This window comes from Mus caroli, chromosome 17 (assembly GCF_900094665.2).
Source record: "Mus caroli chromosome 17, CAROLI_EIJ_v1.1, whole genome shotgun sequence".
NCBI lineage: Eukaryota > Metazoa > Chordata > Mammalia > Rodentia > Muridae > Mus > Mus caroli.
The window spans coordinates 21,968,046-21,982,572 of record NC_034586.1 but is presented as its reverse complement, the minus strand read 5'-3'; the positions used below and the strand labels follow the sequence as shown (position 1 = coordinate 21,982,572).

The 14,527-nt window shown below is 51.9% G+C and overlaps 2 protein-coding genes across 5 annotated transcripts in view; both read right to left on the bottom strand.

The window, feature by feature from the left end:
* Positions 1–9,116: 9,116 nt before the first annotated feature.
* On the bottom strand, positions 9,117–12,254 carry Mrpl28 (mitochondrial ribosomal protein L28). Its single transcript, XM_021149616.2, has 5 exons — positions 11,916–12,254; positions 11,061–11,213; positions 10,347–10,481; positions 10,174–10,260; positions 9,117–9,459 (listed from the first exon to the last, which is right to left on the bottom strand). Exons 1-5 carry the CDS (start codon positions 12,201–12,203, stop codon positions 9,349–9,351), a joined length of 774 nt encoding a protein of 257 aa, XP_021005275.1. The 5' UTR covers positions 12,204–12,254; the 3' UTR covers positions 9,117–9,348.
* Positions 12,255–12,514: 260 nt separating this feature from the next.
* The window catches only part of Tmem8a (transmembrane protein 8A), a 9,831-nt gene continuing 7,818 nt past the window's right edge, over positions 12,515–14,527 (bottom strand). For 2 of the 4 annotated variants that reach the window (XM_021149652.2, XM_029471577.1), the window contains exons 12-13: positions 14,103–14,219; positions 13,414–13,823 (exon numbers count right to left, since the gene is read on the bottom strand). In XM_021149652.2, the coding sequence (XP_021005311.1) occupies positions 13,527–13,823; positions 14,103–14,219 (414 nt within the window). In that variant the 3' untranslated portion in view covers positions 13,414–13,526. Of the gene's footprint in view, positions 13,824–14,102; positions 14,220–14,527 lie in introns of all 4 variants that reach the window. The other 2 variants (XM_021149650.2, XM_021149649.2) reach the window with 2 other exon arrangements.

Sequence of the window (14,527 nt, the reverse complement as noted above, 5' to 3'; positions counted from 1 at the left end):
GCCTGCCTCTGCCTCCCGAGTGCTGGGATTAAAGGCGTGCGCCACCACGCCCAGCTGTGGTCTCATGTTTTATTTGCCATTCTAGAATACAGCAGCCATCTGGACCGAGTGTGACCCAGAATGCTCAAAGGACTCAGGTGGCCCAATTCCCTCGCTGTCAGCCAGCTATCTTCCTGCCATAACCCATCCCCAGCTCACGTCTCACCCCCATGAATCTTCTTTTTCCATCGTTTCTGACACTGGGTTCAGGGGTTGAGGGGTGGGGGTGGGGTGGCCAGGGCCTCTCTGCCTTCAAGGACAAGGAGTTGGAGACACAGCAGTGAGAAAATGGTGCAAAAACAGATGCTAATTTTTGTATCACAGAGCAAGTGACTGTGAAGGCAGGAAGAATAAGAGCTTATCGAAGAGGGCTCATGTAGGTCCGTCCCTAGAAGGAAGCAGAGCTACCATACCCACTCCAAGATGGAGTGTAGCTCAGGCTGGCCTTAAATTTAGGATGCCCCTGCCCAAGCTTTCCAAATGCTAAGAATACAGGAATGAATGTGCCCAGCATGCATTTTACTTCATTGTTTTTTATTCATTTTTATATGTATTGGTGTTTTGCCTGCATGTATTATGTCTGTGTAAGGGTGTCAAATCTTTTTTTTTTTTTTTTTTTGGTATTTTTTTTTTCAAGACAGGGTTTCTCTGTATAGCTCTGGCTGTCCTGGAACTCACTTTGTAGAAGACCAGGCTGGCCTCGAACTCAGAAATCCGCCTGCCTCTGCCTCCCGAGTGCTGGGATTAAAGGCGTGCGCCACCACGCCCGGCGGGTGTCAAATCTTAAAGACAGGTGAGAGCTGCCATGTGGGTGCTGGAATTTGAATCTGAGTTCTCTGGAAGAGCAGTCAGTGCTGTTAACCGCTGAGCCATCTCTCTAGCCCTATTTTATTCATGAAAGTGTGGCAGGGACAGTTGTGGTGGTGCATGCCTTTAACCCCAGCGCTCGGGATGCAGAGGCAGGTGAATCTCTGTGAGTTCCAAGCTAGCCTGTTCTACAAAGTGAGTTCCAGGAGAGACAGGGCTGTTACCCAGAGAAACTGTCTTGAAAAACTAACAAGTAAAAGAAAACTGCTGCTGTAACATTACCATTACCATGAACCATCAACCATTCTGCAGTTGCTATCATCTTCCAGTGACATCAGTGTATAAGGAATAGGGACAATATAATAGCAAAGTGAGCCCCTGAAGGATACAGCTGCTCATGGGCAGCATTAGCTAATGTGTTCCTGTGTTCACTCCAGGCTAGGGCAGAAGGCGCCTTAACTCTGTGCCAGCAGCCACCTTGGCATGAGCATGACCCATGACAGATTTATTTACTTTTAATGTGTTTGGGCTCAAGATTGCCATGGTCCATATGTAGATGTCAGATTACAACTTTTGGAAGTTGATTCTCTTCTTCTACACGTGTGCCCTTAGGACTGAACCCAGGCAGTCAGGCTCAGCAGCAGGCTCTTTTACCTGCCAAGCCATTTTGCTGGCCCCAAGTTCTTCCTTTCCTTGTATTACTCCTGGGGATGTGTGTTCTGAGCTGGCACCTTGCATGACTCTTGGTGTTTGTATTTTGCCCAGCAGGAGCATGACTGTTCTAAATGATATGGACGGTTCAACATGGCTGCAGTGTTAACCATTGCTGAGACTTCTAAATAATAGGTTATGCCAGCCAGCATTGCAATATGGGGTACTGATGGTTCCTGCATTAAAATGCTGTTACAGCTGAGTATCTGCCTTCTCCTCCCAGGTGAGAAGCATCCATCCACAGAGGAGTAGAAAATGAGTTATTCTGCCTTGCTAGCATGGTCTCTTCAGAGATGGACACTGTAATCACCGTTTGTGTCCTTTGGACTATTATCTGCTCCAGGCCCAATCAGGAGTAGCATGCTTATCCCCTGGGTTAGACTCCAGAGGTCCTCACAGCCATGTCCTCCTTTGTCCAGCACACCTGACCCAGCATAGCATTTCTCTGCCGCCTAAAGGAGTCAGGAGCCAGGAAGGCAGGAAAGCAGTGTAAACAGGCATGAAGGGAATGCTGGGCTAGCTCTCCACTTGAGTGGACCCTAAGAAATAAACCCTTGTCAGGATACGGCTCACACCTTCTTACTGAGGTCTGACTCCCTATTGTCTTAAGGGGGGTCATCTGTTTGAGGCATCTGGGAGGAAGGAGAATGCAGATACCAAAAGTAAAAGGCTAAGTTGATCAGGGTCAGCAGGTAGGTATGGAGGATGTGAGGTCTAAGTTAGCTCTTTTCAATATCCTCAGCCCAGTAAACAGCCGGGGAGGGTAGCCTGCCACCAAGCCCAATTATCCCCACCCCCACCCCAGGAAGCCTCAGCAACATAAGGGAATGGCACTCTGGAGACTTGAATACTTGCTATGTCTGAGTTTCCTCCTTGGCGAGATGAGGATTCCTTAGTGGTCCATGCATAACTTGCACAGACAAGACTGAGTAGCAGAATAAATTCTACTGCTATGCCCGGTATATATCTGGTAGAAGGAGCCAGCTGGTCTCCCATTTGTCCAGGGTCGGCAGTACTCTCCCTTGTGAGTGTGCCAGGCCCTAAAGATGCTCTGCAAGTGTTCTTTCATACTTTGCTACACTACCCCAAGTCACTTCCTCTTCCTGTTGGGGCACACCTGCCCTCCTGCTGCCCACCGCCACCTTACTCCTTCTGTTCCCACCCTTCCCATGTCATTTGCCATCCTTCCCAGCTTTTCCTCACATCTTCATAAGCCTCTGTCCCAGGCACTCTTGCACCATGTATTAGGTATTCGTTTTCCTTCTGTCTAGCTCTACTCAGTTGTCCCCACAAACTTGCAGAGTACCCATCAGCTACCTGTCCGGCAGGCGGCCAGAGGATGTCCAGACAGGTAAACGGGTGTCACCTAGGAAGGCCAGTGGCCAACACACCTTCAGCCCGCTTAGGCCCCTTCTACCTCCCACCCTCTCACTGTTGTCCTGAGATGTCTCTCTCTGCTGCCTAGGAACCCCGTGGGCAGCGGCGGCCAAGTTCTAAGTATGTGATTATGTATGCTAGGGTCCCTCCAGTCCCTTTGTTGCCGCAGAATCTGTCTTGGCAAACAAAAGTGCACTGGATTAGCCACAGTGGATTAAAAGATTTGCTTCTCAGAGTTTACCTAACAACCTACCAATCACATCGACAGCAGCTTTCAACCCCCAGGATGCAATTCCCAGGCCAGCTGAGTGCTCATGGGCAGCAGGACCTGGTGCAGTTATAAACCCAGATACAGCCCATCCTCACACCCACCACTGCCCGTGGCCCAGCATGCCTCCCTAGCGCCTACAGACTCCTTTAGGAAGACTCTGGGGAAGGGACAGGATCCAAGTAAAAGTGGAGGCCCAGCCAGAAATAAGGACCAGGTCTAGGCAGGACTGCCTTCCAGAGGATGCATTAGGGACCAGGCCTCTCTTTTGCCCAGCCTGGCCCGATGCATCCACGCATGTCATACACAGCAGCAAGGACAGAAGCAACATGGAGGGTGGCCACAGGAGGCAGGTGATACACAAGGCTCTTCTGTACTATGACACATGGCCCCTCCACCGTCACCACACAGCATGTGTTCCTATACACACACGCACACACGTGTGCACACGCACACACACACACACACACACTCACACTCTCACAGGCATGCCCCTTTGATCTCCAAAGGGGACTCCATTGACAAGCTCTTAATCGCAGCTGCCTGTGCAGGGCTGTGCTCTGAAGTCCCGAGTAATGGGATTTGGCGCTTCTGATCTATCTGGGCTGGCTGCCCCCCCCCCCCTTGTTATAGGTGGACATTTTTTTCTGTTGCTTTTTTTCCCCCTTACTGGAAAAAAAAAAAAAAGAAAAAGAAAAGAAAAAAACCACGCTCCTTAAACCATGCCGATTTAAGGCGGCTTGCCGCAGAGACCTGGCATGGTGGTCAGGACATTAAGGGCCTGGGCTAGTCGGGGGGTCTTTGATGCTGCCTCTGTATGGAATCTGACGTGAGAGACCAACCAAGGCAGTTTTCGGGCCCGTGGTGATGTGGTGTGGCTCCATTCTGCTCATAGACTTTCTTTTGTCTCTTCCCTTGACCCTTCCATGGACGATGTGGGGTGAGGATCCAAAGTGAAGGTTCGGTGGGAGAGTGTGTGTATGCTGAGGGTGGGGTGGGCTGAGGGCAGGGCCACAACCACAAGAACAATGGGCTACAAGGACCACCTACATACACCTGTCCACCCATTCTTCCACCCATCTGTCCACCCGCCTGGCTTACCTCACCTGCCTGGCTCCAAGTGCCTGATCACGACCCACTGTCCCGCTGTCCGCCATGATGGGCTTGGCTGTCCGTCCGAGCACTTTCAGCCACTCTAGGAAGCCGGTCCCTGCTCTTGGCCACTGTGTGGCTGGGAGGCAGAAGCGTGACTCTAGGCTGCAGCTCGGGCTCCTGCCGCCTATTGGCTGAGGCAGGGACCAGATGACGGGCCTCAGAACCCTATGGTAGCCATGGCAACCAGCCCCTTTAGACACCGCCACCCCCCAAGCCACTCCTATTTGCGGAGGGAGCAGGCAGTGCTGCCAGTGGCCCCATGCCAGTGTCCCTTCAGAGGGACAAATGGATTGACTATATGGTAACTGTCCCCACACTAGCTGTTAAGCATTTTTGTTATGTGTTTCATACATGTCCCATGTGTATGGGTTTCTGTCTACCTTATGGCCTCTCCTGAGCTGTTCCATGTCCTGCTTGACTCCCTGGCTGAAGTAGAAACAATGATCTTTGAAGTCCCTACTGAGAAAAGGACTTCAGGTCAGGCTTGCCCCAGGGGCAGACGGCCAGGCCTATGCTGGTAAAAACCCAGTGAGAAGTGGGGAATGGAGGACAGTAGGAGGAAGAACAGGGAGAAACCCCGCCCCAGCCCCCAGTGGGAAGAGCTAGGGTTTCCACCTACCTCAGATAGACGTTTGACAACGTTGTCTCTATTCATAAAGCACTCCATACTCTTACTGTAATGTCATTGCCTGCTGAACACACACCAACTGCCAAGAGCCTCCCAAGTTCCTAAGTATGGCCCTGCTCTCTATGGACCTGGGTGCCTGACCTGGAAAGACTCTGGAACTCTTCTCAGGGTACAGGACCTTCTGGAGAACACTGTACCCTCAGAGCCAACTAATATTAGCCCCTAATGAGACATTCCAGGATACCCCCAAAACAGAGATTCTCAGCAAGAATATGATGTGGCACACCTCCATGGACTGCCCATCCTGTTAACAGACCCAGAGCAACCTTGAAGCCAGCAACATCCCAGTTCTGGGGCATTCAGAAATAGCATTATCCGGTCAGACACCCTGGGAGCAGCACTGCCTGGCCTAGAGCACTGCAAAGGCCTCTGGGAGCTGCCAGACTGCATCCCACTTTCTAGGTAAAGCCTAGGCCACACCTGCTCAACAGTGTCTCCTCCAGGGCTTCCAGGAGCTCCTTAGAGAAAGTCAGAGCCTGGCAGGCCCCAGAAAACTAAGTGGCCAATGAAGAGGGTCCTGCCAAGACAAAAGAACCAAAGGGCCAGGATGGGTCCCAGGGTTCTTGCATCCAAAGAAGCAGGGTAAGAACAAGCAGGGCTGGTCTTAGGGCTCCAAGCTTGGACTGGTGACTCAGAGACCAGCCCCAGCAAAACTCATGGCTCAAATGCTTCACACTGGTCAGACCTGGTGTCTCCTAAGGTGACACAGGACACCTGGAAGTGGAAGGGTCTCCTTACCATATTGGAGGCCACCAGTAGACAAGTCTCATCCACAGGCAGGGTATGGGTGGGAATGGGAGCCTGGGCCAGCTGGTTGTGGGAAAGGGTCCATTCTACAGCACAGTGTGAGTGTAGGGAGGTTGGGGAGAGCTATACCAGATGAGCTAGGGTGATGTGGAATTCCTCCTGCTGGCTAAGCTCTTCAGGCCCAGGGATCCAGCTTGGGATGGCCCAGAATAGACAGGAGAAGGCCTGGGTACCAAACAACCTGACCTGTGTTTGCAAGATGGGTTCAAGTTATCAGGAGACCTTGGTGGTAGCACAAACCAAGGCAGGGAGACTACCATGCACAACAGGGGTAAAATGAGTGAGCCTAGTAGCTCCCTGGGCTTCCAGAGTGTGGACAAGGCACAGAACAATGTCAAAGGTTCTTAAACAAGTCCCCAGGGCCCATCCACACTCCCCTAACACCCTAAAAACCACTACGGGGATCAACATATATGTCAAACTCTCAAAACAAGTCCAGTACAGAACTCTGGGCTCACAAGCCACCTCACGTCATCTCACCTTTGAACAGCAAAGGTTCTTTCTGGCCCTGGTCTCATTTTTAACTGGAACAATGGAGTTGCAACTTCTCGGGCCTACACTGCCCACTCTCAGCAAACAGGAAAAGCAGCAGTGAGGAATCACAGCTACTATGACCCAGCCTATCAGCCCTCCTCGTCCCAACCAGCCGCAGTCCTTTGACATTAAGGCTGACCTCAGTCTGTTGTCATAAAAACATAGCGGGAGGTGTTTCTGGCTTTTAACAGTTAGTCTTCATACAAAATCCCAGTGCAAGCCCTGAAATGCAGCACACGGTCACGCTGGTTCCAGGAGCACACAAAGAACCAGGGAGAGTGGCTAAGGCAGCTGCAGTGGAGGACTCAGGACAGACAAGAAAACACAGACAGCTCCCCAGAGCTGGCATCTCATCCCCTAGACCATGTGTGCTATGGCCTCAGCATGTCTGTGCGTGCACATGTGAGCAGGGACGCTCCATGTTACACCCGCTCCACTCTCCCCCACTACACCCCAGAAGGCAGGCAGCTCAGGGTGCAGATGGCTTGGGGCCTACCTCCGACCTGATTCGCCTGTGGGAAAAGGTAAGCTAATCATTTACTCTGGAGTATCACAGTTTTCTGACCCAAGGATGCTGGTGAAGCTGGGCATGGCTCCAACCTATAACGCCAGAACTCAAAAGGGTCGAGGCTTTAAGTATGCTTCACGCTCCAGGCCTTCTTGGGCTAGTGAGACCCTGTCTCAAAAAAAAAAAAATTGTATTTATGAGGATGTAATGAAACAAATACTACATCCCACTAGAATGGGGCTATTCTGGGAATCAAGGCTAGAGCCACAGAGCTCTGCCTGGCCTTCTATTAGGAAAACAAAACTGCCTTAGACCTCAGCAAAGGTGACTAGCAGTGGTCTCTTCATATTCAGGCCACATTCAGCATCTGTTACTGCAGATTGAGGACAGAGCTTAGAAGATCTTAAGTGTAGCCTTTGCCCTGTTCTGACTATATACCTCAAGGTAGCCATTGTCTCTTGGGGCCCCAGGAAACTGACACAAGATATCATACAGGGACCTAGCCAGGCCTGGGAGTGGGATGGCAGTGTGTGTATTTGTGTGTCTGTGTATCTGTGTGTTGCATCTATAGCTCCAGCACATAGAAAAGAGAAAGACATGAAGATCTGGCATTCAAGGCCAGCCTGGGCTACATAATGGAGATCTCCTCTACAAAAAGAATAAGCAACAATAACAACAAAAACTCGACACAGGCCCTACTTGACCCAGGCCTTGGCAGTGAAAAAAACAACAACAACAACAAAAAACAATGGATAATCAGACAGGCAGCTAGCTGAACCAAGTCAGTGGGGACATTCTATTCCATACCCCAACAAGGACGTAGCCCTAGCTGAAAGATCTGGTTTAAATTTAGGACTCAAACTTAAAGCCAGTGATGTGGGAACTATCCTGACAATGATTTAAACAGCTAGGGTGAGCCTTTTGGGTTCACCAATACGAGAGCTGGCTGGGTAGTATTTGCTTTAGGTAAAACAAGCAAAACCCTTTAAATTGCACTTAGCAAGATGGCTGAGCCAGTAGACACTTGCCATCAAGCCTAACGGCCTGATTCTTGGAATGCACATGGTGGAAGGAAAGACTCGACTCCCACAAGTTGCCCCCTGACCTCCGCATGAGCCATGGCATATGGAGGCACACATACACAATAAACGTGATTTAAAAATTTTAGCCTAATTATTATACACAGAGTAAGATTATTGTGATATGCAAGGACACAGAGGCCAGGACAGACAGACTAACACCTGCGGTACATCCATTGGGCTCTGACCTCAAGGTGAGCCCTAATCCTTATGTATGTCTGTGTAGGCTCCCTCACACTGGAAGAAGGGCTGCATGCCAGCTTTGGCTTTAGCATCAAGAACACAGCCAAGCACAGGCACCCCTATTGTCTCCCCTGAGACCCCACAGTCAGTGACCATGCCTAAGTCCAGCAGGCACCCAATGTCCCCTTTTACACCAGCCAGATGTGGAGCTCTGCTAACTCAGCTCTCACTACCACTCCAGCTCCCTCCGCACATAGTTGGGGAGACCCTCCTCCTCCTTCCCATAGAAAGGAATGGATTCCAGTGCTAATGCCTCTGAGCCCTGAGCTCTCAGGTGAAAAAGGCTCCTGGCCTGGCTTCCTACCTCAAGCCATAGCCTCAACCGCAAGTAATGGGGGCAGTTAAGGATGGGGTGCTGAGGTCAAGGCCTTTTAAGCCCATTGTGCCCCACTTTCTGCATCATTGCAGGAGATACTGACAGAAGCTCTGGACCCAGAAAGCTTCCCGCTTTTAGCTCTTCAGGGCATACTGCAGAGACCCTTCCCAGGCCTGACCCATGCCCCAGGCTCCCTTCCTGTGCCCAGGAAAACATTCCAGAGCAGGCAGGAGCATACACTGGATGTAACCCGACTCTCTATGTCCTGATGCCTCACACATGAGGGACATAAACAGCAAAAAGGCCCTCAGCGCCCACAGCTCAGAAGCCAGCAGCTACAGCTGGACAGCTCAAACAGCCCGCGTGTTTCTGGAACAGAGGAATGATCCGGACAAGAATGCACAGAACTGAGCCTGGCCATGGTGGCGCACGCCTTTAAACCCAGCACTTGGGAGGCAGAGGCAGGCGTATTTCTGAGTTAAAGGCCAGCATGGTCTACAAAGTGAGTTCCAGGACAGCCAGGACTACCCTGTCTCGGGGTGGGAAAAAAAAAAAAAAAAAAAAGAACTCACAGGACTCCAGACTTCCAAGCAAACCAACACACTTTACTGTGGCGCAGGCTGCCTCAGACTGTTACTTATTCCAGCCCAAGAACTAGAAGGACTTGACCAGCTTGGACAGGCATCTGCTCCGCTCCAGACTTCCACGAGTCCTGGCACAGAAGGGTTCTCTGAAAAGTCTACCACAGGAACTGTGTGCTCAGCACATGCCAAGTGGGGTTCGCCCACTGCCCACAGGGGAGGCTGAGCCCAGTGCTCAGGCGTGGTCACCGGCTCTCTTCTGCACCACTGCGGGCCTGGACAGAACCTGCTCCTGAAGCCGCTGGACCAGCTCCTCTACGTAGACCTTGAACAGGGGTACAGGGTCCTGAAGGGGAGAGGGCATGGTAAGGCTCAACGTAGCCCAGGGATGGCGCCCTAAGGAGGGTGGCAGCCAGCTGCTTCTGGCTGACCATGGGGAGAAGCAGGGTGTAGAAGGACTGGGGATGCTGCCGCTTGCCATCCTGGAGGGCATCTGACCGCCAAAAGAGGACTGCTTTCCCTTGGTCACACAAACTCACATGCCTACCCCTGGCTTCCCTGTTGGCGGACTGCTGGCCGCCACAGGCTCTTGACTATTCTGGGAAACAGACACAAATGGAACATCCTAGGGGCTGCTGAGGGATTAAGAAAACGCCTAGTGCCGGGCGTTGATGGCGCACGCCTTTAACCCCACCACTTGGGAGGCAGAGGCAGGCAGATTTCTGAGTTCGGGGCCAGCCTGATCTACAGAGTGAGTTCCAGGACAGCCAGGGCTACACAGAGAAACCCTGTCTCGAAAAACCAAAAAAGGAAGAAAGAAAGAAAGAAAGAAAGAAAGAAAGAAAGAAAGAAAGAAAACACCTAGTACCAAAGATCCCTGAGCATTCAGAGAAAGAGAATGAAGGACTTCAGGAGACGAAGCATGCCATGCATTTTCAAAATGGAAGGAACCAAATATATGGCAGCATTTTGGTGTGGCAGACCCTAAAAGCTAGCCTTCCCGCCCGCCCTCGTCACTCAGCCTCAGTGGCGTGAGGTCTGCCGGTACCCAGGTTCTCACCTTCTCCTCCAGAAGCCTCTGCTTCTCCAGGGCCTCCTCCAGCGTCAGGCCAACCCACTCGGCCTCTGCCTCGGGGATGACAAAGCTCTGAATAAGCAGGAGAGGAGGCCGGCATGAGGTGTGGGGGCTGGGCCAGGAGCCTCAGGCAGCAAGCAGGATGGGGAAACTCTCACCCTGTACTTGTCATAGATGGCTGCTCTCCGCTCAGGGTTCTCAGGGTGGAGATGGGGGTCCTGGCGAGCAAGCCTCAGCAGCATCCCTCGCTTCAGGTCCATGCCAAACTTGGAGCCCAGGTCCTCCTTAGGGGTCTGGCAGAAGGTTCACATAGAGTCGGGTGCTACAGCAGGCTCCTCACCCCACCCCCACCCCGTCAGCTGACCCTGTGGGTTCTTCTTCAGCTGCTGGCAGCCCTAAGCTAGACCACAGCAGAACAGGCATTGGGATCAGCGCTAGCATCCAAACCTACATGGGTCAGGCCCAAGGCAACAAACTCCAAGAGGAGAGTAAGAAATGGCTATGACCAGCCAGGCGTGGTGGCGCACACCTTTCGTCCCAGCACTCGGGAGGCAGAGGCAGGCGGATTTCTGAGTTTCGAGGCCAGCCTGGTCTATAAAGTGAGTTCCAGGACAGTCAGGGCTATACAGAGAAACCCTGTCTCAAAAAAACAAAAAAGAAAAAGAAAAAGAAATGGCTACGACCATTGGACAAGTTAACGACTCACAGGGAGTGGCCTCAGCAAGACAGAAAGCTTCAGGGGCTGCACCAACAGGGATTCAGTCCCACTTGTAATAGCTACCCTGGGGTGCCCCCCACTCCCTGCCCATGCAGTGCACTCGGCACTTCCCTCGAGTCTGACAAGACCTTGGAGTGCACTAACCCCTGCTTGCCTTGAGAATATAGAAGTCAAATCCATAGGCCTCATCGATGAGATCCAGGGTCCTCATGGTCACAGTCACGGTGAACTTCTTGTCCAGGATTTCACTGTAAAGCTCCCGAGTAAACAGCTGTGGCTTCCACACCTTCTTCACCCTCTTGGAGAGCTAAGGGTGCAAGAGAAAACTCCCGTTTTCCTACAGACCAAGTGGGCCCCAAAAGCACCCTTCTGGAAGCTAGGCTACTGTAAGCCAGGCCCTCTCCCTTCCTCAGACGCTCCTCAGGACCACTGATGCAGGTCAGGGCCCCTGAGCTGGCTCTGGATACCCACCCACCTAGATGTCTGCTTCACTCAGGCTAGCCCTAATGCTACTGGTGTATGTTCCAGATTCTCACACAGCTGAAACCCAGTAGCCACAGGCAAGTGAATGACACCCTGGAAGGCCTGAAACATACTCTCTCCTCCCACAGGGCTTGCCTAGCAGCAGAGTATCACCAGAAGAGATAGACTCCAGGCTCTGCTCTTGTTAGCATCTCAGTCTTTTTGATTTTTATGTATTAGGAGCAAAGTTATCCTATCCTAAGAATGAGGGAAATGCGCATAGAAACTAGCAGGTGACAAGCAGATTTCACTTCTCCCTCCTCTTCAGCACAAGCTTCGAGTCTATCCTTCCTGCCTTTTCTCCACCACTGTCCCCACTATGTCCTTACTTTTGATACTATCTGATCCAGGACCACCCCACTTCAGGACTGCACTAGACTTCGCTATCGGAGTTAGCTTGCTCTGTAATCAAAACGCTTGTGCTCGTCAGGTTGAGCAGTGCCTGCTCAGCAAAGCATGCAGAACCGCCAAGATGGTCCGCACCCACCTTGTCGTTGTTGGCGTATCTGTAGCCTAAAATCAAGCCCTCTCCACCCCACAGTCCCTGCTGGGACTCTGGAGGGTAGTGAACTGGAATGGGTACGTCCTCAACGCGCTCACGCTGCCCATTCTTGGGGTTGATCTTGAACTTGGTCCCGTGAGGTTTGTAGTGTACCGGGGTCGGCGTCCGTTCTTCTTCCAGTGAGCGCAAGAAGTGGGCGGGCAAGCGCGCACAGATGCCCTGCCGCAGCCGCAGCTTCTGCCATAGGTGCACAGGATACCTGTGCAGCGGCATCGCGCGACCCTCTACTTCTGGGAGAGCGCGCCCGCGCCTCCCGGAACCGGAAGAGCGTCACCGAACGTGCGCCTTCGCTCACTGCCAACTGGCAGCAACGCCCGTCCATCTAAACTAATCCCTTTCCCTCCGCCTCCTTTAGGGACCATGAAAAATTATCTACTGCGAATGCAGTGGTTCAAGGCACCGTCTGCCAAGTGCAGCCCAGGAGTTCCCCAGCAGCTTTGGCAGGCCTGTTGGGAAAGGCTACCCTGAGCTCAAACTCCCTTTCCCTCCAGGGACGCAAGAAAAAAAAAAAAAAAGACCACTCATTTGGTTTGAAAAATTATTGTAGAATATTAAATTCACCAATTACATAAAAATATGCCTTCATATCTTAGAACAGTAACATTTTACCACCGCCCCCCCCCCAATATACACATTTCCCCTTTCAGGGGCTAAAGTGTGCTTTGGTGCCAAATAAAGGATGTTGGTAGCTTGGGAAGGAGCCCAGAAGCCCACACCTGCAATCCCAGTACTCAGAGCAGATGGGCCTCACAGTGGGAACCATATGGCCTGGGCACACTGCACTACCAGCTCAGTGATCCCAGGAGACCAGAAAGATTGGGCCAGGGCTCCAGAACCCACTCCTTAATCCTCAGTTGATCCAGTAGGGGTCAGCCTCATCCAAGTGCCTAGAGCCAGTACAGGAGAATGCTCACCAGACTGGGGCCTAGGACCCCTTAAGTGAGAAGGGAACACTAGCGAGCATTGTGTGCCTTCTGGAGCCAGACCTCATACAGCTGAGCAGCCCTGCTACCTCAGGCTCTCCCGAAGGCCTCCTGCTCTAACAGACAATGAGGGAGGGACAGCACACAGCACTCCAGGTCTTAATCAGCTCTCTGATGACCCTGGACTCTACCATAGCAACTGCAGCAGGAGAGTATCCCCATGTCAAGGCAGGATGGCATTAAGGGTACAGGATGTCAGAGACAGTGAGTGACCTCTGTGCACTCAGACTTCCTTGCTTGTGGGTCTCATATCACGGCTTTCCAAAGGAAGGGGACCACAGGAATCCCTTATTTGTATCTCCATCCATAACAGCGTGATCTGCCCACACGTGGTACCTGTGGTCTCCAGGTGGAAACAGCTGTGACCGTCAGAGGAATTGGCAGCAGCCATAAAGATTTTTGAGGTGGAGGGGGTCTTCTCTGGAGAAAGAAGCCAAGCGTCTCAGGACAATTTTATTCAGATGGAAACCTGGTTGGGGCTAGACAGGCACCTCTCCCGTTTGTCCTAGCTGAAGAGGTCATTAGAGTTTCAGGTGTCCATGAACCAGCCTTATCAGGTCACTGTGTACAACTCATCCCGATCATTCCTGCAGATCTGGTAGTGACAAGGGAACTTCTGCAAACAGGTCCAGGATCCAGCTTTTTCCTCTCGTGGTGGCAGAAGAAATGCTGCACTACCAGCCAGTAGGATGTGCCAAATGCTGTGGGTGTAGTAGTAATTGTCACTGGTCATCATTGAAGTATACATGGCGATGCCAACGGAAGCCATGGAGATGCCAGGCAGGAGGTAGAAGACCCAGCGCTGCCAGGAGGTCGGGTAGCACTGCCCCCGGTGCCCACAGCGGTATATCTAGAATGGATAGCCACATGGGAGTTGGTTGGTTGGTGCAGACCCAGAGCCAAGAGGTATGGTCTATCCAGATCTGGGCAAGAGAACTGCATATGGCCTCATGCCTAGTGGTTATCGGCACAAGACCTAAGGCACACAGCCAGACTGGGGCTCTATGGGTAGCTGCTACCAGCTCTAAACAGATGTGGAGTTTTGGGGCCCTCCCAGCACAACTGGAATTAAGGGCCTGGCTCTCTTCTCCATGAGTCTGAACAGGAGACTATATGCCCTGCTCCTTACCCACATGGAGGCCATGATCACAAAAGCAAAGACACAAGGTCCCATCAAGTTCCAGATGCCCCTGCGATCCATCTGCAAGGACATGGCGATGACGAGTGTGCCGAGGACAAGTAGTACCTAGGAGAGACACAGTGGTTTGTGAGGTGGTAGAAGCCTTTGGCTGGAATCACCTGTGATAGCACAAGACACGATAGGCACCGGTGATCAGGTCAGTTTCCCAACATTCTGGCCCCTCCTCTGCCGGCTCCTCTTAAGTGTCGCTGGCAGATTCTGCCCCATTCCTGCTCAGCCCCTGGGAGGGAAGTACCCTTCCTCTAGTCCCTTTACTGTGTCCAAAGGACCTTTGGAGGACTAGGTGATGATGTCCACTCCTTTTTTTTTTTTTTTTTTTTTTTTTTTTTTTTTTTTTGGGGGGGGGGTTGTCT

What these genes read in the sequence shown, in the direction of transcription:
- Mrpl28 (XM_021149616.2), bottom strand. Translation starts at nt 12,203, where the DNA reads ATGCCGCTGCACAGGTATCCTGTGCACCTATGGCAGAAGCTGCGGCTG. An exon ending in GATACGCCAACAACGACAAG is followed by an intron (nt 11,214 to 11,915) that starts GTGGGTGCGGAC and finishes TTGCACCCTTAG; the next exon opens with CTCTCCAAGAGGGTGAAGAA. An exon ending in AGAGGCTTCTGGAGGAGAAG is followed by an intron (nt 9,460 to 10,173) that starts GTGAGAACCTGG and finishes TCTCCCCTTCAG; the next exon opens with GACCCTGTACCCCTGTTCAA.